The sequence below is a fragment of the Scatophagus argus genome, chromosome 23 (assembly GCF_020382885.2).
Source record: "Scatophagus argus isolate fScaArg1 chromosome 23, fScaArg1.pri, whole genome shotgun sequence".
Classification (NCBI taxonomy): Eukaryota; Metazoa; Chordata; class Actinopteri; family Scatophagidae; genus Scatophagus; species Scatophagus argus.
Window position 1 is genome coordinate 11922242 of NC_058515.1, and position 27749 is coordinate 11949990.

Here is a 27749-nt window from a genome sequence, read left to right on the forward strand (position 1 = left end):
TGAGTTTTAAAACTTTATTGAGCTGCAATTTTATGATTAGAAGTTTGAAGTTTGGACTGTATTTATTCACATTTCATGTTCTTATTCATTCCTTTAATGCTGAACACTTTGAGCCTCCATAAATGCTCCATAAATAAGACAAACACATAACTCCAATGTTTTCTTGTTAATTTACAGCGAGATGAGACAGTTTAGACGTTTCATTCCAATGAAAGGCCTTCTTTTACAAGTAGCAGCTGAATTCAAACTACTTAAAACATAGTTGAGGATCAGCACACTCAGCAAACACATTTAAAGGATAAGAGTAGTGATATTTTGTTGTCAACAAATCCCATGAAAAGACCAAAATCTATTGCCAGTAAAGCCTGATGAATCTTATTCCTCTGTGCCATTGACCACTGTTGTTGTAAAAATACATTATCACTAAAACACATCAGTGTGTCACACAGTGAACAGGGACACTGTAGTTTATTCTGAGTCAAAAAAATGCCACAAATAGTCACCAGTACACCAAACGTATATTCATCCGCTGCCGAAAAAAGTACCTAACAAATGCAAGTTTCCGTTTGAGCAACGTTTGATTAAAAACTAAAGCGACCAGCTGTTTTAGGAAAGTTAAAAAAAAGTTAAATCAACGCACGTGAAGTTGTGCCGCAGACAGGGTGGAGAAGTTGGCAGATAGACTCACACACTGTTGTTTATGGTCTTTTTTTAAGGAGTTTGTTGAAAGTGAGAAAAATATAGGAAAAAAAAACAGCCTTATCCTTTCAAGTGAACTGAGCCAGTATGTTTTTACAGTGTACGTACCGTGAATAAATATCACACACAGCTGAACTCATTTCAAATACCTGTAAATAAATAAAAACCGCTGTGCGTTTCGTGCTTTCAAAGCTGAGGTTCCCCGGTAAAGTCTGATAAACACACTCTGAATTCAGATATTCACATCCACTTCATAAAACTGTTTATCGTCTATTCCAGTGTGTTTTTTCTTTCCCGCTTGCTCTGCTTTTTTTTTCTTTTATTCCTGTCAGAGCAGCGGCGGTTTGTGTGTTTTTCATTACTGTAACCTACGGTGCGACAGACTCCAAACCACAAAAGCATTGTGTGGTTGAGCACTTAAGCACCGCTGAATTAAAGATTAATTTTAAAGCGACTACACTTGTTTCAACGTGCGGCTTTCAGAAGTGGTCCTAGTAGTTTTCTCTTATGCAGAACATGTATAGAATGAATATTTTACACCATTGCCACATGCCTTGGTCCATCTCTGTTGCCTGAAGTGGTATACTGAACATATAAAGGTCCACATTGGCAACGAACAGGTTCTATCCAGTGATTCATGAAAAATAACAGTTAAAAATACAGCAATGTAGCTCTTCAAGTCCAGATAATAAATAATACATAGTTATAATAAATCCCACACACATTACTTCATTTTGTTGCCGTGCAAACTTGGCATACATGAAGCAGAAAGACTCCTTTGCTCACAAAGACATCCTTCCTATGCGCTCCCAGTTATTTAGTAGTACCCTGCTGATCACTAGAGGAGTAAAAGAACATAAATGACACATTAAATATGAGCAGAATGCATTAAAAATGGATCACAGCTGAGATAAGTGATGACATTTTGCCATCCCAGCCAACCCACCAGCCTTGCGAGGCTTGAAGCACTTGTCCCCCTGTGCTTCCGGGCTCAGATGGAGCAGCTTTCGTCTGGTCCTCATATTCTTAATGAAAATGTACGGCTGTGTAACCCAAGAACACGAGCCATAGGAGGGCCTTGAGAGGAGATGATTAAATATTCAAACACTTTGACCCACAGGCCTCAAGTCTTTGTCCTGTCAAGTTGTTTTACGTTTTTGTTTGTATCAATGTGTGCAGTGTGGGGTTGCTGGTAAGTTATTAAAATCCACGCTTTTCATGTAGAACACAGGCCTGGAGATCTTATTGCAATAATGTCCGAGATTAGAACCCCCACACCCCGAAACCCTGACTTTGTCATAGAGTCTCTACAATGCAAGATGTGATCTCAGCTGGTGGTCCAAAAGAGACTTGAGTCAACGGTGAAGGAAGCAAGAAGTCAGTGCTGATGTCTGGATTGAGAGTCTGGCCAGAGGGTTGCAGCATGGATGAGAGGATGGAGAGACGGGTGCACGGAGGAAGCCAGCGAGGTCGAAGGCCGAAGAGACACAGGCTTATGTGTGTGTTCAGTCTCTGCATGAGTCATAGCGATAATGGGTGGACAAACTGAGTTTCCAGCAGTCTTTTAGGCTTACCCTCTGGATAAGGTCTCTCTCTGTCTCTGTCTATGTGACATTTTAATCCCCCTCCTCCCTCCATTGCTTTATCCTCTGGAGTTTATAAAAGAAGAAGAGTTGTCAATTGTGCTGTTGAATTAATAGTTGGAGGTTATCTTGGGGTCTGTCTGGCCTCTTACTTGTAGGAGACTCTTTGGAAGCCTGACAGCTGATCCTTTTATGTCATTATGTCTCTCCCAAGGACTTTAAATGGCATATGTTAGGGAGAGAGCGCAAAAGGGGGCTGAAGAAAGAGAGAATGAAAGCAAGAAACATGATACTACAGCAGTGTGATGCACACAAAGCCCACTCTGTGCTTCACAATAGACCCGATATCGCCACTTCCCTATTGAGTTCTAGTTGCGTGTAACAGATTTGCTTCAAAGAACCACTTTCACCTGAATCTCTCTCCCATCCACTGTGGCCGACAATGCAGAGGTGTGCAATTTAGCCGAGTCCCAGTGTAGATTTCTCCCACAGTTGTGTCTGCCAATCCCGATACCGTTTCACAGACTGGAGAGATTCAAGTTCATGTCCGGATATGTGTAACCCTCCCTTTTTCCACATTTATTTTTTTAGACTAAGATTTAAGAACGAAGCAAGCCTTTTCCAAAGACTTCCTTGTACTCCCAAGCATTTTTATCTCAAGGGTCAGGTTGGGTTGAAAAATGCAGTCTGTTTAGCCCTCAAATTATATTTAGTTCTCTACATTTTGGTTGACAAAGCCTGGGTCTGTGAGGAATTAGGCAATAACTTTGTCGTCCAACCTTGAGGTCATGCTGAATGCTTTGAGTTGGAGGCAGATCCAGTCACTGATGCAGGGCCAGGGGCTGGAGGAGACATTTGGTTGTGTTGCACTTTGCGTATGGGCTGCATTTGCTGGGGACGTGTCTGCTGTGGAGCCCGGAGCTGGTGGCCTCGACGGTAGCGCAGTGATTGGGAACGTAGGAGCGTCTGTGTGTACTGGATCTCTGGCTGGATGAATTTGAGGCAGAGCTCCTGGGCCTGGTTAGAATACCCACGGCTCAGATTTGTTGGGAGATCGTAGCCTATAATGTCAACTTTGCCACTTGGCTGCCACGGGCGGAGATCCTTGTTCTTGATCTGTGTGGCTGAGCGGAAGAGTGGCACCGTCCCATCGAAGCAGCTTTTCATTAGCCTCTCCTGGGCCTGTCGAAGGACGCGCACCTCCCTTGCCACACAGGCTGGACCCAGAGCTTCAATCTGGCGCCACAAGGACGCGTTGAAGTGATCGTAGAGACGTGCATCTAAAGAATTCCAGGCACGGATCTTTGCAGCAAGGCCTGGCGTTAGGGACCGCTTTGAGCTTTCTGTTCGCATGTTGTGCTTAAAATACAGAATGTCATCCAGGTCCCAGGAGAGGAGATGACGAAGGAGAACCAGTGACTCATCAAAGTACTCGGAAATCATTACAAGGGAGAAAACTTGCTCCACTTCTTCTATAAAGGCCAGTGCATATGCCGCATCTGTTGCTGGGCGATCCTTGTCTCTGCCCAAGTCGAAGGCCAAGGTGTTGTGTGCATACATGGAGTCCTTCTCTTTTGGTCGGTAGTAGCGCCAGGGATCTGCTAAGAAAGCCTCCAGGGAGTCATTGGGGACCCTCTTGAAGCTCTGCGAGTACTGGTGGAAGTAAGTAAACAAGGATTCAAACATGGAGCTGGGTTCCCTCAGGATAGTGATATACATTGTGTCATTGGGCATCAGGCGCTGCAGCTCCGCCTTGTTGAAGCGCATGTGGCTGGTGATGATGTTTGGCGGAAGTGTGTGCGGGTGGACGAAATGAGAGGAGAATGACTGTGGGTAGCAGAACTGGTGGCCGCAGGACTGCACTGGCAACGCCACAGTGAGGTTGTTGTGTTCTGCGAAGCGAAAAAGCACGTTCTGCATGGTGGTGCTGGCCGTTTTGTGGGTCTTAAGGAAGGCCACATTGGTGTGCTTAGGTTTCATGCTTGGGACAGGGTGGGAATGGAAGGAAGGACAGCCATGGTAGAAGGTATCGATGGTCCTGGAAGGAAAAAAAAGAAAGTGTAATAACATATTTGAAGCTCCACTAGCTCCAGAATAAAGAGCAGCTACTCCAAATAAAATGGTGACAATAGAGACATAATTGCACAGACACTGGACAGCTAATTGATGGTCCAGAGGAGGGGACAGAAGTAGTAGTACATGAAAGTAAAAATCACAAATATGAGTGGGGAACGGAAATGAGAGGAGATGGAGAAGAGGGAACAGACAGTGAAGTAGGATAAAATCCCTGGAAGAAACCCTGAGTGCAGTATAAAATAAGGTGTGTCTGAATGATGTCTTTTGCATACTACGTCTCTGTGATAAATCAATATGATGATTTACTGACTTTCAGTGGAATCATAGTGTGAGGATATGAACTTGTGCAAAATCGTTTCCAAATGATTAGCTCACATCTAACTGTTATGTGTAAAGAATTTCATCTTATGTACTGACATTGAAAAAATTTTATTCTGCCAGTAATGATTTCGCCCACGTGCCAGCCTTCAATACAAAAACTTACTACTTATTTCCAAAAAGAACGCCAAATTGTAGAAAATTTTTAAATATAAAATCTGATGCCAACCATACACAGTATGAATGGGTGCATACATACTGGAGTATGTAGCTCAGTCACTGCAGACTGAACGAGAAGGTCAGACAGTGAAACGAAGTGGAAACTGTCTGAAAAGTAGACAGACGAGGTAGTAATGTTCAACAAATGGAGACCGTTAACGATAGGAATGGGAAAAGGTTTTATGAGCAAAAAGTTGAGAAGAGTTTGAGCACAGAATACAGGGCTGTCAAAGATCTACGATCCCTCTACTTTTATAATTGGTCCCACGACAAACTTGGCAGTGCATCGGCACACAGAGTCTCGTACCTGGGTATTATAATAACCCAGTCCCACTACCAATTTGTCTTGAAACAGAGAAGACTGGAGCTGCCATTGGCAGATTTTTCATAGTTATTGGCACCACACGGTCTTATAGAGATACAGAGGGTATATAAGATGAGCAAATGCATGTTTGCATATGTTTGGGCATGTTTACTCACCAGCTCAAGTGACCCCCATGGTGCAGCAGCAGACTGACGGTACTGATGGCAGCGATTAACAGGAATAACTTCTTCCGCCACATCTCTCTCTGCTTCACTGAGACTGTGGGAGGCAGAGACGGAGAGCGAGGTGAGCAGGGAACGTAAGCAGGCTAGGAAAGCGCGAGAACGAGGGCAGGTGGATGGTGTAACGAGAAAGTGAAAATGAGGATGAGGTGGAAGGAGAACGACGATAGAGACTTAGGCAGCGAGAGGAGGAGGGGTTCAGCGGGAGAAGAGACGAAAGGACGCAGAAATGAGAAGTGGAAGGACAGGAAGACAAGGGAAGAGACCAAGAGAAAGAGACAGGAGACGGTGAGGAGGGTTTATTCAGAAAATAATAGCCAGGATCCATTAGCCGGTGAAGGTAGCAAGGCCCTGCTTTTGTCACTTCGTAATAATACAGTGAATGATACCTTCATTAGCTTCCACAGCTGTAATAGTCACATTCACTCTTACACCCTTTTATATTCTCTTGGCTCAAACCTTGGACAGATGGCCCCGCACATTAGGTCCTGTCAGTAACAAGGGACATGCACATGTGAAAAACCAACAGCCCTTCACAGTGAGAGCGCTCTGTGGCAGAAACTCCCTGTGTCACTTGACCCTGCGTCGCCAAAACGCCACGACAGCAATGGAACCTGGGAAGGAGTCCAAGCCTCTCTCGACGGCATCTCACTTGCATAACAATGGCCGCCGTCTCTCTCCTTGATTACACTGTGCTGTTACCGTCTACACACATGCCAACGGTCATGAAAGCCAGCTCGTGTTACCCAAAGCAGCTGTATTTTACAACACCTACGCTATTTCGTGGACGTTTCTATCTGATTCGCTGAGGAGGAGTGCATGAGTGCATCGATTTAAAGCATGGATGGCCCCAGCAGGAAACTACTGACCGTGGTGTTGTTACTGCCACCCACTCAGATAAACAGGATTATTCAGGGTTTGCTGGACATACAGCAAACCCTGATATGAAAGTAAAACATACGTTCTACTGATATTTTGATTTAGATTCATGCTCTCTGCTTTCAAATCAAACAAAACTAGATCATTTACTTTTCTTAGAGCAACTTCATTGTCTGTTAATTTTTATTTCATTTTTATGCAATTGTTAAATCAGCATCAAGTGTACAAAAATGCCTGTCGCAATTTCCCAGAGCCTTTCAAAATACTTGTTTTCCTCAGCCAAGAGAATAGACTGCATATTAAACAGTGGACTGAGCCACCGCGACGTCACATATCGCCTTGCTGACTAACATCTGGAAGCCTCGAGTTTGGCATCACGATCATCGCCATCTTGGGTTTTTGTAAAACAGAAGTCACCATATTACAAAAAGAAGGTGAAGCCGGAGAGGTGATGCTGACTGGATGTGAGTGAAACCCAGAGGAGATGTCGAAATATGGACTTGTCAATCACAAGTTAGCCACACACTGAAATATGCCCTGATTTATCATAATAATTTACAAAATCATGCTGTAATTTAAAAAGTCTTGAAAGACCATAAAAGGATCAGGAAACAGTTTACTGAGGAAATAAATCAAGTGAGCAGATGGCTCGTTCTCTCATATATACTATAAAAATTGCTGAAACCAATAGAGTCGCCTCCTGCTGGCCTGATGATATAAAACAGAGAAAAACAACAAAATTCTCACATTTGAGAAGCTGGAAATGGCAGAGACATTCAGTTATCTATATAGTTGGCCAAAACTTCTCTGTCACTTGACTAATCATTTCAGGACAGTTTTTTAATTGATTCATTCTTGCCGGAAGACACATTACAAACAACGCAAAAAAAGCATACAACACAAAATAGTCACACCTCAGTGCATAATACACAGCTCATAAATGTGATGCACGAGGTGGGAAGTTATTTCAGGTGCAATTAAGTCAAACAGCTGCGGTGGAGAAAAGCGAGCCACAGCTTCAAGTAAATTCAAGATTATGTTTCCCAAATAGCTATTAAGGATTCAGTGAGGAATGACAGCTGACCTCATTGTAGAAGATTAAGAGAGAAAACTGACAAATCCAAAACAGCCAAACAGCTGGCATTGTGCTGCCTCAGTGGCTGGGCTCAGCAGGAATGTGCGTAAACAACACACAGATGTGCAGGCGCACACAAGTGCACAAAACACTAAGCCTACTGTGATACCTAATGCTCTCACGCTAATTGATGAACAGACTGTTGTAGACACAGTTTGGTTGGTTCTTGGCCAGTTAATCTTTCTGTCAATATCAATGCAGCATGTCCTCTGCCCTGCTGGTGGCCCAATAATCTGACCACCACTGCAGCTTACATGTTTCCTGTTTTTACTGTATTTTCATGAGAAGTGTGTTTATCTTGATGTCTTCCACACCGATAAGACAAATAAACTGATGTTTTCTGGAAGACTGGTTTGAGTACCCTTAATAACCGCAATCACTGGAAATGCCAGTGACAACAAGAGACAAGGAACAGAAAGTTCAGGCTGATCCACAAAGTAAAACAGCCAGCTGTCCATTATATTTCTAATGACTTTAAGTGTGTGAAATAGCTCGAGTGAGCCCTTGAAAAAAACATAGTTTGGCTCTCTCTTAGTTCATCTGTGTCCTTTTTACATACAGCACACCAAAATGACTTTCCTCTACAAGCACACATCGACTTTTAGAGAAGATTCTGGCAAGAGTCAGCACAGCTCGCGGCACTTTGGAGGCTGATTCCTTCGTACTCTTTAATAAATAAAATGTTCTTTTTAAAAACATGTTTCCCCTCTGCTTTACATTGTTCCTGTTTTGACTGAACACAGCCTGAGAAGTTGGAGATATTCGTGTTCATGTTTTCTCCCCCGAAGAAGAAGTCATTTGCTGCTATCGTATCTTGTAAAGCAAGAAAAACAACCTCCAGTGACTTGAAAATTGCCTGAGTTGTGTAATGCATCGCATTCAGCAAGGCAGCTTAATGCGGTTCTGCCACTGTTCCTTTGTTTCTCACCGTACCCCGAGTCGAATGTTTTCATATCTGTGCCCTGGTCGCATCATCCCCTCCTTACTGTTAATCACCTGACAGATGGGAGGAGATTGAGGTCTGTCCCAGGACATACCCGCTGAAAAATATTTCATATTTCATCTCAGCAACTTTATTGTCAGATCTCCAGGGGATGGAGCAGCAGTTTGGCTTTTATAAACAGCAAAGAAACCCCTCAAGCTGCATTCAGACAAAAGTTAATATCAGAGTCAGCGTGACTGTAATTCAAACAAAAAAGGAAATTCTCTCTAGGTGGTTCAAATCTTTGTGAAAACTGAACTGCAGAAGCTGTAGGGCAGAGACAAGAGGAATAAAGAGAGGTTCTGGATGAAAATGACTTGATTAATGACTCGAATTCTCATGAACGGATCAGGGTGATAAAAAGAGTCTCAGAGTCCCATGTTAGCAGCTTAGATGATTAATCTTGGGGACATCGTTTTGGGGCAGTTGCTGAAATGACTGATGTGGTCATCATCATCGTTTTGTTTTCACCCACAGATATCATAAGCAAAACTATGAAAATACACCAGTTTTACTAACATTCTTATATTCCTTAAAAACAAATGCATGAAGTATAACAAGATGAACTTTTCATCACTATCCTGTGAAATGTCACTCTATTCCAGGTTGGTCAATTACATTTTGTTACACCAGCCTCTTCGGCTCAAAGTTAGGTGCCATTTGCATACGAAAATGCCACCGGAAATCCAGTTTGGAATGAGGGATTGATGAAACGAAGCTCGACTGAGCCGCCCTCATTCAAAAGGCAGCAGATGCGGTAAAATGCAGCCCTGCAGCTGACTCTACACACTGATTCAACATCGTGAGCACAATGAAACCATGCAGCAGAGATGCAGAGACTGTTTCTTGAAGTAAGAGGACCTGCTTTGTAGACCTAAGTGTGTGTGTGTGTGTGTGTGTGTGTGTGTGTGTGTGTGTGTGTGTGTGCGAGGGGATGGAGGTAGATCATATGTCGCAGAGAGTTAATAAGAAAGGGATTTAAGTGGCTTTCAGCAGACAGACTCGACTTCTCCCCTTCATCCACCCTCATCTGCTGCCGTCCTCACCTCTCTCCTCCTTCTGCACCAACACTCTGGCCTCTTTAATTATAATGGTCTGATTAAGTTTCTCTTATGATTGCTGCAGACGTGAAAGCACAATGAGGGGACATCCGATCCCTCCGTTAGCAGACAATTATTTAGCAAAAAGGGCAGACAGACAGAAGAAACGATACCTTACCTTGTTTGTGTATTGATTTAATGATTAAATGAGGGATAATCCACCAGGAGGTGAGGCTACAGGATTTCGCCACATGACTTGAAGGTAAGGAGAACAACCCGATGTGTGGTGTCCTCAGCGGAGGATTTCAGCTAATCCTTTAATGCAGACCTCAGAGTGGATTATCCATTTTACATCGTGCTCGTTCACCAAAGATTTCTAAAGAAGAGCATTCGCGGTTTATTCTTGCATGTTTGGGACTCAGAGGTAAAAAATGAGGAGGCAGAAGTTAGTCACTCCAGTATGGTTCATGATGAATCAGAGCCCAAGCATTTGAGTGTGCTGATATTTGAGAAGGCAAGAGATCCGATCATGAAGTATCAGTGGATTCAGCGGGAGATGAAGGTCCATGCTGCGAATGTTAATTAACCAAAACAAAAAGAAACATAAAAAACACTGTCAACTAATATAATCCAAGGAGCAATTACATCATCATTACATCATTACCGTAAGCCAATATCAGCTGATAATACTGACCTGCCAATACGTCAGTCGTGCTCTGTTTCAGATAATCTGAGCGAATTCGAAACTAACTTTCAGTGTGGTATAATAAGAATTTTTATAAACAGATAGACGTTAACATCACATGACCTTCTCCTGTAACGGGCAGTTCACTTCAATTTGCATTCTGATACATCAAGTGAATGTTTTTGTATGGGTGGTAACTTTGTGAGCCTGAATTGTGTTTTTTTGTTGTTTTTTTAGATGGAGATGTGTGAAGGAATCATCCTCTCATCTCCCTTAAATTCTCCCCACAGGTGATTCAAGCTTAATTTCCCCTCTTTTCGCGTGCACTTATTTTCCTTTTGGCTCTTTTTCTTTTTGTCAGTTTACCTCCATCTCTCCCAGGTCTTTTTTAATATATATATATATATATATGTTGCTGCTGCTGCTGTGTGAAATTGTCTTATCTCTGAAATGTCAGCTGTTATGAATCAATAAAAAGTTTTGTCTCTTGCTAAGTTTGAACTCAGCAGCAAGACAGAAATTACGCAGTTACAGACAAGAGATGGAGAGAAACCAAACATGCACTACATGATACAGACACACAGATGTTCGCCACACACACACAAACACAACCCGACGAGTGTGTGCTCGGTCTACCGAGGAACAACAGCTGCTTCTCTCATATGACAACCTTTGACCCTTCCTAAGGCATCTTTATACCTCAAATGATCTTTATGGTTTCATAACCAAACCAGCCAGCATACCACACCATGACAAGTGATAGCACATATGTCAGCTTGGCCCCACCTTTAAACACACGCAGCTGTTCGGGCCCCCAACCGCCAGGGAGTCGACCCACAGTCCGGCCATCAGTAACGGGATGACTTACGGCAAACACACACACTACATCTAACACACCCTGCGAAGGGGCGATTAGTGTTAGCCCATAAACCTCAGCGTGAAAAAAAATCCTAGTTCACGCTATGCTACCAAGCGAGTGATCCTCTGTTAACATGTTACGTGAGCTAACATAAGCAAAAATACGTTCCAGCGGCGTTTTGGAACTAAGCATTAATGAAAGCTGCTGTAACAGTGAGAAGCATGGGTTAAAGGGTCAGTGCACAGATGTTTTTGTTTTATTTTACTGGCCAGATTTTGGAATCTCACCCGTCAAATGTAGGGTAGGTTGACGACTCCAAAAATTGGGGGACTTGTGAGAGAAACCTGGCATTAAGGCTTCCACAAACACAGGAACAATGACAGATATCCTTCCCTTCTGAGATTCTTTCATTGGCAGCCAAACAGAGGATAGCCTGTTACATTGAGCTGAGTATCACCATGTAGTGGAATTAGTCAGCGGTGGAAAGTACATTCACTCAGGTCCTGTACTTCAGTACAACTGTGACATCACTTCTTTATGACATGAACGCAGCAGAGCCCATTCTTGTCTGCTAAAAGCCCATGTCTTTTAAAACCCATTCAGCTGGTCTTTCACGCAGGAGATAAAAATCTGTAGCCTCCGAACATAAAGCGATATCACTTGACAAAGCTACTGCAGAACCACAGAAGATTCAACACAACAGTTCTCACAGGCTGAATAAGCACTCTTTCTGACATAGAATTCCCCTTTCAAAACAGCTATGTGATATAGTACTGCTGCTACACATACGCCACGATATTTCACATGGAAACACGAAAGCTGTACTGCCTCTGCCAACACTTTAAACTGTGATAAACCTTGGCCTGCTGAACAAGGCTGTGTTATGCCCCTGAAGCTTCACGAACAGCTGAGTAAGTGAAACTTACAGTAACACAGCACACATGTTAGCCCAGCATCTTCATTGTGCGTGAGCTGCAGTTTCATCACCTTATAAAGATTCTGCGCCCCCCTCCCATTTGCCGCCTGCACTCCATTTCCTCGTCCTGCCGTATAACCAGCGGCGTGCCTGTTACCCTGGATAATCCATAGAAAATGCAACACAGTTTTTACAGAAACTGCTTCTTCCCTATGATAAAAAGCCCTGAGATCAGTGAAATCTCAGAGTTGGATACCTCAAAACAAATTTAAATGTCTACTGTAAAACTAGTTTTTGAAGCCCCTGTGGCAATCAAGCACAGTGTCTGCTGAAAAAGCCGTTGACCAAGACGCTGGATCCTTCCTAGTTCGAGGGCTGCTGACCCTGAGAGCCAACCTCGCAGTGCAATTTTCCACTCTGCAGGGATCAATGGGTATCACATCTGATGATTACTGTTTACAAGGTGCAGTGACTCCGGGGTAGAATTTATTTTTAAAAAAAAAAGAAAAAAGGTGACCTTGTTGGAGAATAAAAGGAAACAACAAGCGGATGGGCGGTCAAGTCGAGGTGGTGCTGATAACAGCTGCAGCCTGGTACAGAAATTTGATGTGCCATTAACATCTGCAGCTGCCAGTGGAGCCCCAGCTCAAGGACAAAGACTTCATTTTCTTGACGACTTGAGGATTTGAGGACCTTTTTTAGGAAAAAAATTTGAAACACACAGAGGAGAGCTACTGGATAAATCAAGGAATGAGTGCATGAGGGGAGGATGAGTATGAAATTATCAGAGGCTGAGCCATCTAAGAAGTCCGTTCATTTGCTTGTGTCTGAGGCTTTATCTCTGAAATCCTCAAAATCAATCCGAGATATGAGGCTTGAAATTATTTTTCACAGTCATGTCCACAGTCCCTCCAGTGCTACACCCTATTTTCCATTTTATGCCATTTGGACTAAGCCAAAGATATTTCAAAACCCATTTCAAACAAGCGTCAGCTGGGTACATCGAGACAGGAAGTCGTGTCATCCACAGCCAACAAGACAGATCATCTTCTTTGCTGTAGCAGCATGACAACAGTCCACACAACCTGCAGTGATGAATGCATCACAGTTAAAAGCCCTGAAAAGCTGCTTTCTAAAACAGTCTTACTCAACACAGTGAACACACTGTTCTGTCTGTGCTCGTTAGGGTGGGGGGCTTGCTGGAAAATTGGAAAATTGCGATGTCAGATATTTCAATGGAACAATCAGACTTCAGCAAAATAAGAATCTCAATCAGAACTGCCATTTCATTCACCCTGATGTGTTCTTTTCATATGCTGTTAGGGAGATACAGAACAGTTTTGGGTAAGTGAGGCTTTCAAGGTCTGCTAAAACTAGACTTCCTGGATCCTTTATTTTCTCTTGGGTACTTCATTTACAATTTGGTGAAATAGGAAAATCATTTTAATTTACTCCTCAGACTTGTCTTTGACTTTCAGTCCCATTAGCATTAAATATGTTTCAGGACTCTGAGATTGTTTCTGTCCGTGCAGCGCAAAGCAACATTGGTGTCTGGTTTTAAACCACAGCAAGACCCAATCTGTTGTTATTTAAGAGCAAAAAGCATGGGGCTGTGCTGATAAGTGGAGTTTACGACTTGCAGGTTGGTTGCTGCATCGGTGTGAATCAAACGCTTCTTATTTTGTAGGAGCCCAGAACCAAAGAAAAAAACATCACTTGTGCAAAGACTCTTTCTCTTATCTCCCTCTCTCTCTACAGTTTCCCTCCAATCCTCATTACTTTAATCTGAACTGCACCTCACTGGCTTCCCCTTCTCCTCCTCCTCCTCTCCAGCGGGCTTTTCCTCTCTCCATCACTACCCTCTAACCCTTTATCTTAACGGTAAAGGGCTCTCTGGCAAAGTGTCCCTACGGTGCCATTCAAGCATCTGCCCCACCCTGTTCCTGGACCTGCTAGAGACGTAGAGAAAGAGCGAACCAAAGTGATCGCATGTCTGTACTCAAACATGTATGTTAATGTATGTGTACTGTGCTGCGTTCGCTGTGCCTGAGTGTGTCTGGATCATTACTTGTCTGCAGGATAGACTCCCTGTGGACACACATGCACAGGCTTTATAACACCCCCCCCCCAGAGAGAGAGTGGTTGAAAAGGGGGAGAACAGGGGCTCGGAGCGAAGGACGGGGTGACGAGGGGGGCCGCAAGAGAGAAAGATGAGATTTGACAAAATGCAAAGAGAGAGCGAGAGCACACGGGGAGAAAATGAAACAGGCCCGAGACCAATTGAGGGAGCACAATCAACATCAGGCCTTATACTTGTGTGTTTATTGATGGAAGCCTGTTAGATCCTTTCTTACCGGCAAGGGCCTTAAGCCAAATCCGGAGAGAGAACAAGAGGTAGAGAATCAGAAAACATCATCAGCGATGTTCTCTTTGGCAAAGCCGGATGACAAGTACATCTTCTGTTCTTTTTCTCTGCATATAAACACACTCACTGTTCAGAGCTTAATACCCACACTGTGATGTGTTGTTCTTTCCCCTCGACAAAACTTTTATCACGTCTGCACATTAACAGTGGCGAAGGTCGAAGGCACAAGTATTCTTTAATAGAAGCATTTGTGATTGGTCAGCTGCAGAAGGGAGTCTGAGTGAGTGAACTTCTCTCTCTAACTCTCTACGTCCATCCCTCACACAACTATTTCCACGTGTACTAGTTTTCATGTATAGACTGGCTAAGAATGTGTGCTGCTCCTCCATGACAGACATATTTTCACTTGGCCTTCCAGTGTAGCCGTTTGAAACTACCTGAAGACTATGAGCACATCACACAGGTGTAAGGCTTCAAAAGTTCTGCAAAAAGGTTTTATAAAGACGACGTTTCGACACAGTTGGATCTACTGTGAATAAAGATACAGACAATGATGCATGTGGACCTTCTTCAGGTCACAAGTCAGGTGTTCGAAACACACCACATACTAACATGCTCACAACAAGCCCAGGGAACAGTGAAGCCAACCTGACATAGTGGCCAAACTGTATGATTATAATGTCATGCAATGGTGGCCAAAAGGACTTTTTTTAGCCTCATGGTGGCGCAGGAGGAAATGTTAGAGGACTATCAAAGTCAGCAGAAATTATCCTCAGGGGAATATGAATATCTGTATAAAATTCTGAGGGAAATTTCCAGCTGCTGTGAGCATAGTTAAAAATCTTTGCAGCACCTTTAAATGATCTGAGCTTATTGTTTGGCTAAGGAAAGAAAGAAGGCTTCATTTTCCACAAGAGAAAATCCATTCCATACAGAAGCACCTTTGAAACGCAGACACATAATTTTTAAACAACCGAGGCGACCGCTTCAATTATTTCCAGGCCTGAGCAAGAAATGAACCATTGAGCGGTTTCTAATTATTCCAGCAGGCCTCTAGACTTCGTCACTCATGCGAGCCACTGAAAAATAAAAAAGCGATTTGGATCATAAGCACAACGTAGCACTCGAAAGGTTGCCGCTTTGCTTCTTTAGCGAGCAGTGAGCTTGTGTTTATGTGAACAGTTCAATCCCATGTGGGGGGGGTGTGATGTCTGTGTGTCTGTGTTCAGGGAGGGAGAGCAGTCCTCAAAATATCACTCCTTCCTCTTCATCTGCATTCATATTCTGCTCAGGGAACTCAATGAGCTTTTGCATCTCAGCTGTTCATTTACATAAGATGCAGACTTCCTCCTTGCCGAGTTAATTCGATGTTCCGAGGCAAAGCCCTAAAGCACCTCCTCTAGACGGGATCACAGCTTCTGACAGGTCTGACCGGCCGGACCTGCAGAGTTCCCATCAAATGAGCTAACCAGAGTGTCAAACATTCTTTGCTTTTCAGCTGTTTCACAAAGCCCCCCCACCCATGCTGCTGTTCTGTACTTAAGCTCAGGGCCAATTACTAGCACATAGCTGAGGGAGCTGAGCCATCCAGCAGGTTCATTTGGACAGCAGCCTATTTTGTGTTCCTGCTTTTATTGGCTGACAATTTATTTTGCTGCAGTGTGCCAGTAAGGTTTTTTGTCCCCCCTCTATCTTGCTAAAGATAAAAGAGAAGACCCCCCCCCCCATCATCATGACAAACAAGCAAGATCTATGAATCTAAATGTGCCAGCTTCTCTCAGAGTTACCGTATATTTTCAGCGGTATCCCCTTACCAAAACGCCCCCCATCGGGAGTATCTTAACCCAGAGAGCTTTGATTTTGCCAGCACCAGAGCAGAAAACCAAAAGAGCTGCCTGCACGCTGCAATTAAGCAAAGACACTGTCACGACTGGAGACAGCAGCAACATTAAAGGCTCCTCGGCGCCACAGCAGAATATGAACAAGCTTGTATGAAAAGCTCGTCGGCTTTCATCAGCCGGCTGCAAACGCTACTGAAGTGGACAGACGGACAGGGTGGTCTGTGGCGATTAGGATAATCAGGAAAAAGACCTATGCAAGTGAAGCAGAGGCATTTAAGGCTGTGGATGAGGCAAGTACTTAATCGGTTATAGATGCATCAATCAGCCGATCGCTAATGTCATCAATATTCATTTTTTACCCTGAATTTTTACTACAAAGGACAAATCATGTTAAGACACAAATTCAAACTGCAAAACTTCAACTGTGGGCCCACACAGCCTTTTAATGGAGCCTTTCAGTACGTGCATTATCACACCTGTAGAAACAACTGAAAAACATGTAAAGATTAATCAGTAATGAAGTGTTTAAACTGAATCGCCACACGCAGTTACCAGTTGTTATACCCTTTTAATTTTAGACTCTTTAAACCAATTTAAAACGCTCACTACAGTATTCTGTAAGACAGAAATCATTTAAAAACGAGTTTAATATCAAACAGTGGGCTGCGTCTGCAATGTTATCTGTCTGGTACCCTTGGAAGGACCCTCGACCCTCCCTTTGCTTTGCTGTTTTGGTGGACGTCTAGTCTTTTAAATGAATTTTTAAAGCACTGTGTGATGAGATCTTTCAAAAATGCCTCATTTTATTATTAATTTAGTTTGTAGTGGGTTATTTTTTTCAGGGATAGTTGGCTCCACTACAGTCTGCAAGGACGGTGCTACTGAACAATGGAGAGAAAACACAGATCAAATAAATAAAGGATGCAAAATATAGCTGGATTGCTGGCTCAACCTTGCATAAAGAAACAGCTGAATGTTTTGTGAAGTGTAATGAGCACCTGCTGAGAGAACTAAGAATTTCATGTGGGTCCAACCTGCCCCCAATTTCCCATCCCCCCTCAGTAGTTTAAACTAGTAAAACCGCCTCATTTAGTCTTAATAACCAGCCTGAGGGGGGTTGTGTTTACTGTACGATGTTCTTACAAATGCAAACTCATAAAAGCAGCCGAAACGTGAATTAAACCAATAAATCTGCTGCGGAAACCACCAGTGCCAGAGTTAAATTAAGTTAAATTAGTACAACTACACATAAATTATTGCATTTATGGTATGTTTAGGTGTTTTGTGTTGAAACCAATACCAACTACATTGTAAAACAGCTTTAAAATATGGGGGCAATGGCAAGAAAAGAACATCCATCGTTCTGATCTTAAAATCGATGCCATTACGCCTGACACAGAACCCTAATCCTTGCAGGCTTTAAACCCACATTGCTGCATTTCCAAACAGCCAGCCAGTGAGCTGATAGGCCCCCAAGCAAGCAGCAATAAGCAAGATCAATACATACAGGATCAATAGGCTATAGCATCGGTCTGATAGCGGAAATCCCTGCAAGCAATTAGATACCGCTTGAGAAGGCGGCATCCTCGTTCAAACCCAATTATGACTGGGTCAAATGGGCTTAATTGGGTGTCTCGTTTGTTGATTATCACTGAAGCAAGCAAATCGCCCTGTTTATCATACCGATAGAAATGAGGTCCCCAGTTAATTCTGGTTGCGTTCGCGGTGATAATTGGGAAATTAAAAAGCAAACAAGCCATAATATTGTGGTCAGTGTCAGAACTTTTGGAGTAATTAGTATAGACAGAGAGGATGTCCAGCTCTGATTAGACCTGGCAAATAGAGTGTTTCACTCAAGACTGGAAGTGAAAAATTATCAAAGACAAAGAAAAAAACACTGAAGATGGGAATAAGAGATTTGAAGGCAATTTGAGCTGAAGTGAATTTGCACTTTTACAATTGTAAGTTTGTAAGCTGCACACAAATCTTATCCTGGTTCAGGTAGTTCTAAGTCAAATTATAACACAAAATAGAAAATTTGACTTCATGATGGTGTTGGAGTTTGTCCTGACACAAACGCGTGTACCAGATTCATTTTTGGGGTTAAATGTATAACGTATAACTTCACTTGAGATAATATGAACATGCCAACTTTAATGGCTCATTTCAAATGTTATTAAACTGGCTTCTAAAATTAAGCTTCGTGGCTGTTGGTGGACCACGTGTGTGCCCTTAATTGGCTGGTAAGGAGTCCCCCTGCTGAACTGTTTATTGGGAGCATGACAGTCTCACCAGTGCAGCTGTAATGGCTTTGAGGTTCACCTCTAACACTGCTGGACAACTGCTGCACTAACAAAATGAGGGTCTCATTCTGGCGTCGGCTCCGACTGTCACTTCCAGACCTGATCAGAATCGGACCAACGGATTCCAAATTCCAGATTCTTCACAGAGTGTCAGTCCTGCTTTGTGTCGGGTGATGCTGCCAGACAGCCGACGGCTCCAAACAGAGAGCCAGAGTCTGAATAATTAACCACTATGGAACAATAAACACACTGCTCTCGCAAGTTCTTCGCGTTTTAAAAAAATGTCAAAAGCAGATTGCACGCCGCCTTAGAAAACATGTCAAAGAGTAGTTTCTTTTGCAACAGTGGGAAGAGGGACGACACGTTTTGTGAATCCTTAAAATGTATCAAAAAATGCATTGAGGGAAATGAGGTGAGACAAAACTGAATTACATAAAAATAATATATAAAACTGCACTGAAGACATCTTTTTTTCAGTCATAGGTTATGCCAGAGTGTGTATTTTATGCATCAGCGAAGACAGGAAACGCAGATTGTGATGAGAGCAACAAAGAAGGTGGGAAAAAAATGGAACGAAATGAGGGAAAGCGTGAACAGAAGGTCATCAAAACCACAGAGGCAAGCTGCAAGAACACCAGACAAGGAATAAAAGGACAACACTTACACAGTGCACATGGTTTATGTTCTCTTCGCTGCAGAAAAGAGGCCAGCTGCTGTGACTGGTGATGTCCTTTTATTTCCATGGTTGAATGTCCTCTACATTTAAGTTGAAGCAATTTCCTCCCTCTTTCAGTGAATGCCAAATTTGGAAACAGCATAATCGTCCCAATAAATCTTACTTACTCAAACCATAAAAACAAAACAAAACAAAAAATTAGCGATTAACTGAAGTAGATGGTTGTTAGCATGACAGGCTTTGGCAGCAGCAAGAGCAGTTCACTGTACATACGTTTTTATCTTCTTCAAAACAAAATCAAATCTGTTGGATTAAACACAGTGTTTGGTTGCTCTAAATACTGGGTGATTAAAACCACCCGGAACAGGGTCGTGAAATGCCTGTGCAGAGCTCAAAGGACAATAAAAGACAACACCACCCCAAGGTTTACAGATCTGTCTGACAAGAGATACAGAAGTACTGGGGCCATAACCACAGATGACGGAGCAGTTTATTTCCCCCTCAGGCTGTGAGACTCTTGAACACTTCCTCTACATTTGAAAAGTTTATTTTGTGACGTGATTGTTCGTTTCTTTATGGAGTTTACAGAATCAGCTGTTAGCATGCCTGACTAACTAGCTTACTAGCTTGAAAGATTAACAATTAAGTCAACTAGACACAGCGATCAACTCCTACAAACTCAAACCAGTACACATTACAATGTGTGATTTTGTTTCAAATGAAATGTGAAACCTATTTTTGTGTAAAATGGAAATGATAATAAGAATTTCTTTGCAAAACACAACATCTAATTTAAAATCCTGCTCCAGACAGTCAGCAGGACACACATGTTGGCTGTTGCAGGGATCAAACACCACCTTTCGGCTACAGGAGAGTCTATCTAATCAATGGTCCAGCTTGTACCACTTTTACACAGAGTAGTGATGCAGACAGAGAGACCCACAAAGTAAAAGAAAAAAGAAGAATACTAGTTGGAAGGCAGCCAGACTGGGCCAGCGAGGCGGCAGTAACAGCACTCCCCCCTTCCCGCCACTGAGGGAAGCTGCGTAGGACTGTAATCAGATTTCACACACACCGCTCGAGCATCTCAACCAAACACCCAGAGTCCTTTGCAGTCAGCTGGTCAAGCTGATACCGATGTGTTGGAGGTAAGTAAGTAAAAAGTAAAAGAAGAGGACAAAGTGTTTCTCAGAGTGTTTCTGGAATGATATTTGTGGTAACGAGCTTTCGGTTTCAATCATCAAAATCTACGGCAGGACTGTCTATTTCCCAGTAATTTTGTTTTACTTGCATGAAATAGAGAAACAAAGAGATAGTGAATCACTGTGTGCCTTCAACTTGACACCGTGTTGTTAAAGTCGAAGATGATGGACAACCAGAACTGGAAATTTCTTCTGCCTATCTGGGGCCACCGGCATGGCAACATTTTAGTGTCCCATTTGAGTTGCGTCATCAACAAACAGGTTATTGACAAGAACACTGCAGACTCACAGCTGCTTAATAATCCCTCGTGACATTGGTCATTTTTCATTTCTTTTCTTCTTAGCAAAAGCTTTGGGATTTTGTAGATTTTTGTTCCTGACGTAACTGAACTGAACTCTGGTTGAGAATACATCCTAGTTGAGGTGTTGTTGTCAGACTACCACAATGTTGACAAACTGAACTGAATCCAACGGAACAAGACTGGAACAAAGAAAATCAAGCTGACGGTGTGATTGACTTTATTTATACTAGTTAAAAATAAATAATATAATAAAAATTCCTTTGTGCTGTAAAAATTAAACCAGAATGCATGTCTCCTTTGTGGGTTTTAATTCTGTCTAACAAAAGCCAAGCAGTGAGTGTGTTAATACAGAACAGATGTGCAAAACATCCACGGGCAAACTATCCCCCAGTTTCCCTAAGCTGTGTGGAACTGGCATTATGCTTTAAACCTTTGTGGCAAGGAAATGTATTATATCAAGTGGAAGCAGGAATACAGACGTGTGTGCTTGTTTCTGTGTGTGTACCTGGACACAGCCAGCCACTCTGTAATGGCCTGATAACAGAGACCCTCTGGCCAGAAAACGGATTAATTAAGGGGCCAGACTAGAGTCCCCAGGGGAGGGCGCCCTCTGTAACCCCCCCAAGCACACTCATATGCACACTCAGACACTTGTGTGAATAAATAAAGCTCATGGGCACATGCATAGCAAACACACACACACACACACAGGTAAGCGTGCCACTGGAACACACACACACACACAGGGGGTGTGTGTGTGTTCCAGCAGGATGAAAACCTTCCTGCCTCCCCTGTGGGTTCTAAGTCCTCCTCTAACTAACACTGACAGAGTGTGCGCAACTCCGGAGGAAACGGCCTGAGCGCTTTGCAAAGGTTTTTACTTGCTTGCATGGGCAGCTCAACTCATTAAGTTGCTCCTGTTTATTAGACCAAACATATCATTTCTGGATGAAAAAGGTGCGGGGGAATCTGACGGAGTGAATCAAAAGGAAACAACTGATTCAAAAGCAAGAATCAATTGTTCGTGCAGCCCTTAATCATAGCTGTCGTCCTTGAAAACAAATGATACAAGCGATGCTGAAATAAGCAACTCTGACGTATTACATGTATTCAGGTGGCACGTTAAAATCTTGCCTTAAGTAAAATAAACAACACGAAGGATGTGTGGTGAAATCCTATTACTGTGCACATAAATCTCAAGTATTAACTGTCATTTTTCTGGAACCCTGAGAAAGGAAGCGTTAAAGTGGACGTGTCTGCATTAAGGCCAAATTGACCTAAAGATTACAATGTTGAACAAAGGAAAAGCAGAGCATTTGTCAGCACTGTTCAGCCCTTGTAGGTGTTAATCCCTATCCAAGAGTCTGAGCATTCACCTTGTGGGCTGCTGAAAAAGAGGAAGCACTGTAATGAAAAAGAAGCTCATTTTGACGACTTTCAGCAGAGTTCTTTGTCTGTTTCACAAGCTTTGACAGAAAATATGCTGTCAAAACCAGACAACAACGAAAATGTTCCATGTTAGAAACTGTACTTCTCTGTGAAAGTCAATGGCGTCATGTATTTGAAGTTGAAGCCAGAACTTTCTGATCGGGTCCGTCATTGAAGCAGGCGCTGAAAAGTGATATTCGGTATCCGGTTTCTAGATTATCTTGTGCGACGGATTCTATAGATAACGTATCGAATGGCACGTTGTTACAGGAGTTGATAGGTGACGCACTGTGTCCCCAATGACCAGTCCCATTTGTTCTCCTGGACGATCACGCTTTGTTCGATGTGGGTTATTCCTTGGCGGAATAAACCTTTTCTTTCTCTCCTCAGAGGGGTTTGTGTTTCCTCGTGATTCGTGGGAACAGCACCACTGAGGGGGCAACGTCGTGATGTCAATACGACACCCCAGCTTCTTCAGTCAGAGCTGTGACCGACGCCACAGTTTTGGGCAGAGCTGCAGTGAGGAAAACTGAGGGGGGAAAAAAACCCCAATCAGTGAAAGATTTTAAGACAGTAAACATGACATCGGATATGTCATGTCTCCAGTAATCTGATTATGGGAGCAGTTATATAAAACTCTAATCTCGTTATCTTTGAAAATCAAAAACTGATTGGCACGAATGGCAACTTTCATGCTGAATACTGCGATTTGCTGGGGGAACAGCCTCACTACAAGGTCCGTTTAGAAGACCTTTCCATCACATCACATCATCTTCCTCAGCTGATGTGCTTTGCTTGGTCATGTTTTGTTTTCTACGTGTTGAGCTGCTGAAGAAGGCACATCATGCATGTCACAAATAAACATTCATGAATTTCATCTTGGGACGAGGACATTTCAGGATTGCTTATTTACTGAAGTGCTCCTTTCAGTTAAGAATATACAGCTACTGCATCCACATAGTATTTCACTCTTAAAACACTGCATATTTCCTGAGAAACCTAAAAAAACTGTTACTATTTCACTTATTAATGCTATCAAAGTTAATCTCAGATAAACACAGTCTTAATTTAAAAATCAACATCGGGCTTTGAACTTTGTCTGCTGCCACAGAGAAGTTTGTTCGACCACAACAACAACAACCAAACTGAGATGCTCTCAGTATTAATAATAAATAATGCATTTGGTGTTTTGCGGAACAGCAGGGCCATCCAGATACAGGACTTTGCTCCCATAATCTTCCTGGCCAGACCATTTTAATCCAGCGTCTGCTGGAATCTGCCTGTTGGACATCTACAAGTAGATGAAAATGTTCGCACCAGGGGCAGCTCCCCTGGAGCTGGGCCCAGACCACAAAAAAGCCCTTGTCCATCTGTCTTCATCTGGCACCAGTGGCTACAGTCAGAACCACGCAGCCATAATAAAAGCCATTTTTTGACAAGGGATAAAGAGCACTTTAGAATAAATGGAAGAACATTTTTTAAGCCTTGACCTCGTTGTTAACATTTGAGGTCAAGTCTTACTGATGTACAGATGTCTCTTGTCCGGGTGGGGGCTCGAAGGGGAATCGATTTAACTAATTAATAAGCAACAGCGAAGGAGATAAGAGTTTATTTTCCAATATTAATCTATGCATGTCTCGCCTCTGATCCAAAGTAAGGCAGGATTTTTGTGAGTGCCTGCACGAGCATGCGCAAACATCCAAATCAATTTAGTCCCGAGACACAAAAACGCACCTTTGTGCTAATGCATCAAAGTGGTTGAAAGTGTTCAGTGTTTGTGAGTTTGTGTGTGTGTGTGTGTGTGTGTGTGCATGTGTCTACATGCTTCTGCAAGGGAAGTTACTCATAGACTGCATTAACTCAACAGGAGATCAAGTGGATGGCGTGCGTGCATGAGCGTTTTTGCAGGCCAGCCAGGGTCAAACCAAGAGGTGTGTTAACATGGAGCATTAATCTCACTTGGACTCACGTCCACATGTTGCACTATAAACACACACACACACACACACACACAGAGTTCTCTGAGGCGAGCCGAGACGCCTGCGAGTAAATTTTTAATCACAAGCGCTCTAATCACTCAGGCCATCTTAAACACCCGTCACGACCTCCACATCAAGGAGACCTGCTGATGCACAGTCAGAATCTCCACATCCTCCTGCGTGTACCAAATATACAGAGAAGAAGAAGAAAGACAACACTTCACCGGTGCTCCTGCCTGACTTTTCTCTCAGTTACTACTTCCATTTCATTCAAAGGTTTACTACCACTAAGGTTAGGTAATGTTCGTGTTTGATACGGGTACTGAAGCGTGGAATTTGGTCCTCCCTTAATTCCAAAAAATGGCACCAGCTGTCAGCATCGGGCTAGTTGAGAATTTCATCTTTACTTGGTTGAGTAACAGATTAAGGTGAATTAATGGACCAGTTCAGACCAGTTCACATTTGTGAGAATCATCCAGATGTTTCAAATAAAACGGGCAAAATGAGCGGCGAAAATGTATGCTGCAACTATGACTTTTTATGCTAACTTTATTTGCTTATTCATGTAATCACCAAAATAATTGTTGGTTGAAGCCCTGCCAGCATCCAAAAGCAAAATCTGATTTACAGTGATGATTATCTTTATTGAACTATCTATTGATCTGAGAAGTCACGCGTATTGTTTTATTATTGTGCTGATTTACGTTCCAAAACCAAGCTTTAAACCAGGTCACGTTCATCTGCTTCATGAACAGATTCTGGTGCTCAAAGGCACTTAGGAATTTCTCAATGGGGCCTCTGAGCACAGGTTCGACGTCATGAAAACATCAGCCTGTCAGTGGCTTGAAATGGAGGAATTCGCGTCAGTTAACAACGACAGTCATTTTGTTCAGGGGGAGAGGCAGTAAACACGTCAGTTTGTTGACTCGGGGCCTGAAAACAATCATCTACAGTAACACCGTAGAGGAAGCAGCCGGAGTATCATGGTCTTATACTGTATAAATAAACTCCTTTCTCAGAGCGACGGCCTTTAAAGGGCGCCCTCGGTCTAAAAAGACTCATGTGATGAGGTTTAGCACAGCGATGCACAGTGAGTCTTAGTCAGCACAACAGCCTTTAACATATTGGCTTTATTCAAGGCGCTTGTGTGTGTACGTGTGTGTGTGAGAGAGATTGGGAGCCTCGCTGCCCCCACCCACCCCCACCTCCATTGTTATTCCCTGCTTTATGACTCTCCAAACGGAGCACACATTCATCACTCGGTCTTGTACCTTTCCTTGTGGACGTGCCGAGGAGAAATAAAGGAAGCTTTTTAGGTCTGTGCTTGTAAATGACCTTTTATTAAGTCACCTCCAGTCCTTTCTCATAACCCACTTCCTTAAAACACAGGGGAGACAGGCAGACAGGACAGGACATTAAGAGGAATAGACAGATAGACATGGAGGGACAGCCCAGTGGTTCAAATGTCATCATGGCCGTTAAAACACTAGAATGTGTGGGGATGAGATATGTCGCGGACAGGTATTCTGCGGTCTTTCTGTGCAGATAATTGCTACGTGCGTGCGCCTCTGGATGATTTGTTTGATTTTGAACAGTACGGCTTTCTGGAGCCCTTCGGGTGATGTCTCCAGATCGCCAGGTTGTTTGTCCGACCAACAGTCGAATAATCCACTGAGCCTCGGTTTACAGCGTGAGACAGAAATGAACAAGCAGGTTCTTACATTTGAGAAGATGAAGCCAGCAAGTGTTTTGCATTTTTCTTTCTTAAATTATTGATTGGGTATTACATCTGTTGCGTTTAAGGACCCTGGTCCTCTGGTGCTTCTCCCGCAGTATTCTTCCAACCTCTTTTTCCCTCCCCTTGAGGGAGCTTCTCCGTATCCTGACGGAGTGTCTGAAGATGCCCTGAATGCAGAAACTACATCAAATACATAAAACTCGCTTGACTTGAATGTTGTCCATCATTTTCTGTCAGCTGTCAAATCAGTTAACTCAGTTATTGTTTCAGCTTTGGGCTCAGTGCAGATTTTTATCAAACAGTTCTTCACTGTCAACTCATCTCTGCCAGATTTTCTGTTTTTCCGGCTCTTCATCATCAATCACTTGAGCGCTGCCAGGTTCAAACCTGCTATCTGCTGCAAAAACACAAACCTGGGTGACCTACTGGCAAAATATTTAATTGGTGTTGTTACACCAAACCGAGCAGTTGGGGGAAAAAACACCTCAGCCAACTTACATCCAACTACAAAACTAATCAACTAATGGAGAGGAATCAAATCTACGTTATGGAAAATATCGAACAACGCATGCAACAACTGGGGCTTCCAGCCCATCCAATAAAGTCCAGATATAAATAGTTTGTCATTAATTGTTCCCTCCTCCTCCTCCTCTTCCTCCGGGTGCACAGAAGGGTTCGCGTTGATAATCTTACACGGTTAATCTCTGCGTGTAGTTGAATTAATTTGCGGGCATAGGTGTTCACACACTCCCTCCTAATCTCACTGAACTGGCGAAATCAATCATCCCGACAAGCTCGGGGCGCTCAAGGAGACCATCGTGATAACCCCCACCCCCCTCCACCCCCCTCCACCCCCTCCTCATCATCATCCTCAAACATACGACGCTTCTTACAGGACACAAACAACAACAACAACACACAAAAAATCTCCTCAGGAGGTCACACACCGCGAAATGTGGGCCAGGTCAGATTAGATTTTTTGGGGTCGTGCTGAATGAAATCACTCCGCCGCGCATCTCCAAATGGCACACATTTTCCTAAAGACAAAGTGTCATCCATTCATCCATAAATCCTCTTTTATTGAAGCGGCGCTGCTGTCGGTGCGTAATTGCCCCCAGCATGGACCAGTACGGAGAGGGGGGGCAGCGGAGCGCCGGCACAGCACAAACAAACATTAACGTCTTTAATTGCCCCCATGTTCCACACCGGCTCCGTTTTCCTTTTTTATAGCACACCAGACACGTCTACTATTGCTCCACTATGGGGATTAAATGCGCCATGAAGGACAGGGACGCAGACGTTACACAACGGGAGCACACCGTTACCCACCTTTGTCATCTGCGATGTGATGTGACGGTCGCGGCGCTGATTTCTTCCCCTCCGGACGAGCTCCGCGTCCCGGCCAGCCGGCTGACTGCTGCGTGCCCCCGTTTTTCTCTCCTCTTCCCCCCTCTCTTCTTCTTCTTCTTCTTCTTCTTCTTCTTGATTTTTCAGGAGAGCCTCCTTCCAGCGGCTTCTTCGCCTTACAGCTGGCTCTCCTTCACTGGTTTTGGTGAATGTTCAGGTGTGGCGGCGGCGGATGGACCGACTGCTATCAGAGGCTCCTCGCGACTCCTCGTGTAACCAAGCGGGAGAAGGTTGCCCCCCCCTCTCCTCCTGTTCTCCCCCCCACCCCACCCCCTCTCTCGTCATCCAATGCGCGCGCGTTTGTGCCCGTGATGCGTGCTGCCGGGCCGTGCTGACAGCTTCTGTCCCGTGTTTCTTCTCTCTGCTGCTAGTGCGCCTGAATGAGAGAGCATCCGTGCTGCTAGTAAAGTTCATTTAAATTTCAACTGGAACTCGATAGTTGACTGATAAGTAAATTCAGCAGGGGCGGATTAAGTGATCAGTGGGCCCCAGGCAAAACCAGTGGGGGCACCCTCATGCATTATTTGCATGAGGGTGCAGGGTTTGCATTGTTTACATGCATTTACATGCC

General features: G+C 43.5%; 1 protein-coding gene across 1 annotated transcript; it reads right to left on the reverse strand.

The window, feature by feature from the left end:
• gal3st3 (galactose-3-O-sulfotransferase 3) lies at positions 1-27406 on the reverse strand. Its single transcript, XM_046381516.1, has 3 exons — positions 27101-27406; positions 5376-5478; positions 1-4320 (listed from the first exon to the last, which is right to left on the reverse strand). The coding sequence occupies exons 2-3, from the start codon at positions 5456-5458 to the stop codon at positions 3069-3071; spliced, it is 1335 nt and encodes a 444-aa protein (XP_046237472.1). The 5' UTR covers positions 5459-5478; positions 27101-27406; the 3' UTR covers positions 1-3068.
• Positions 27407-27749: the final 343 nt, after the last annotated feature.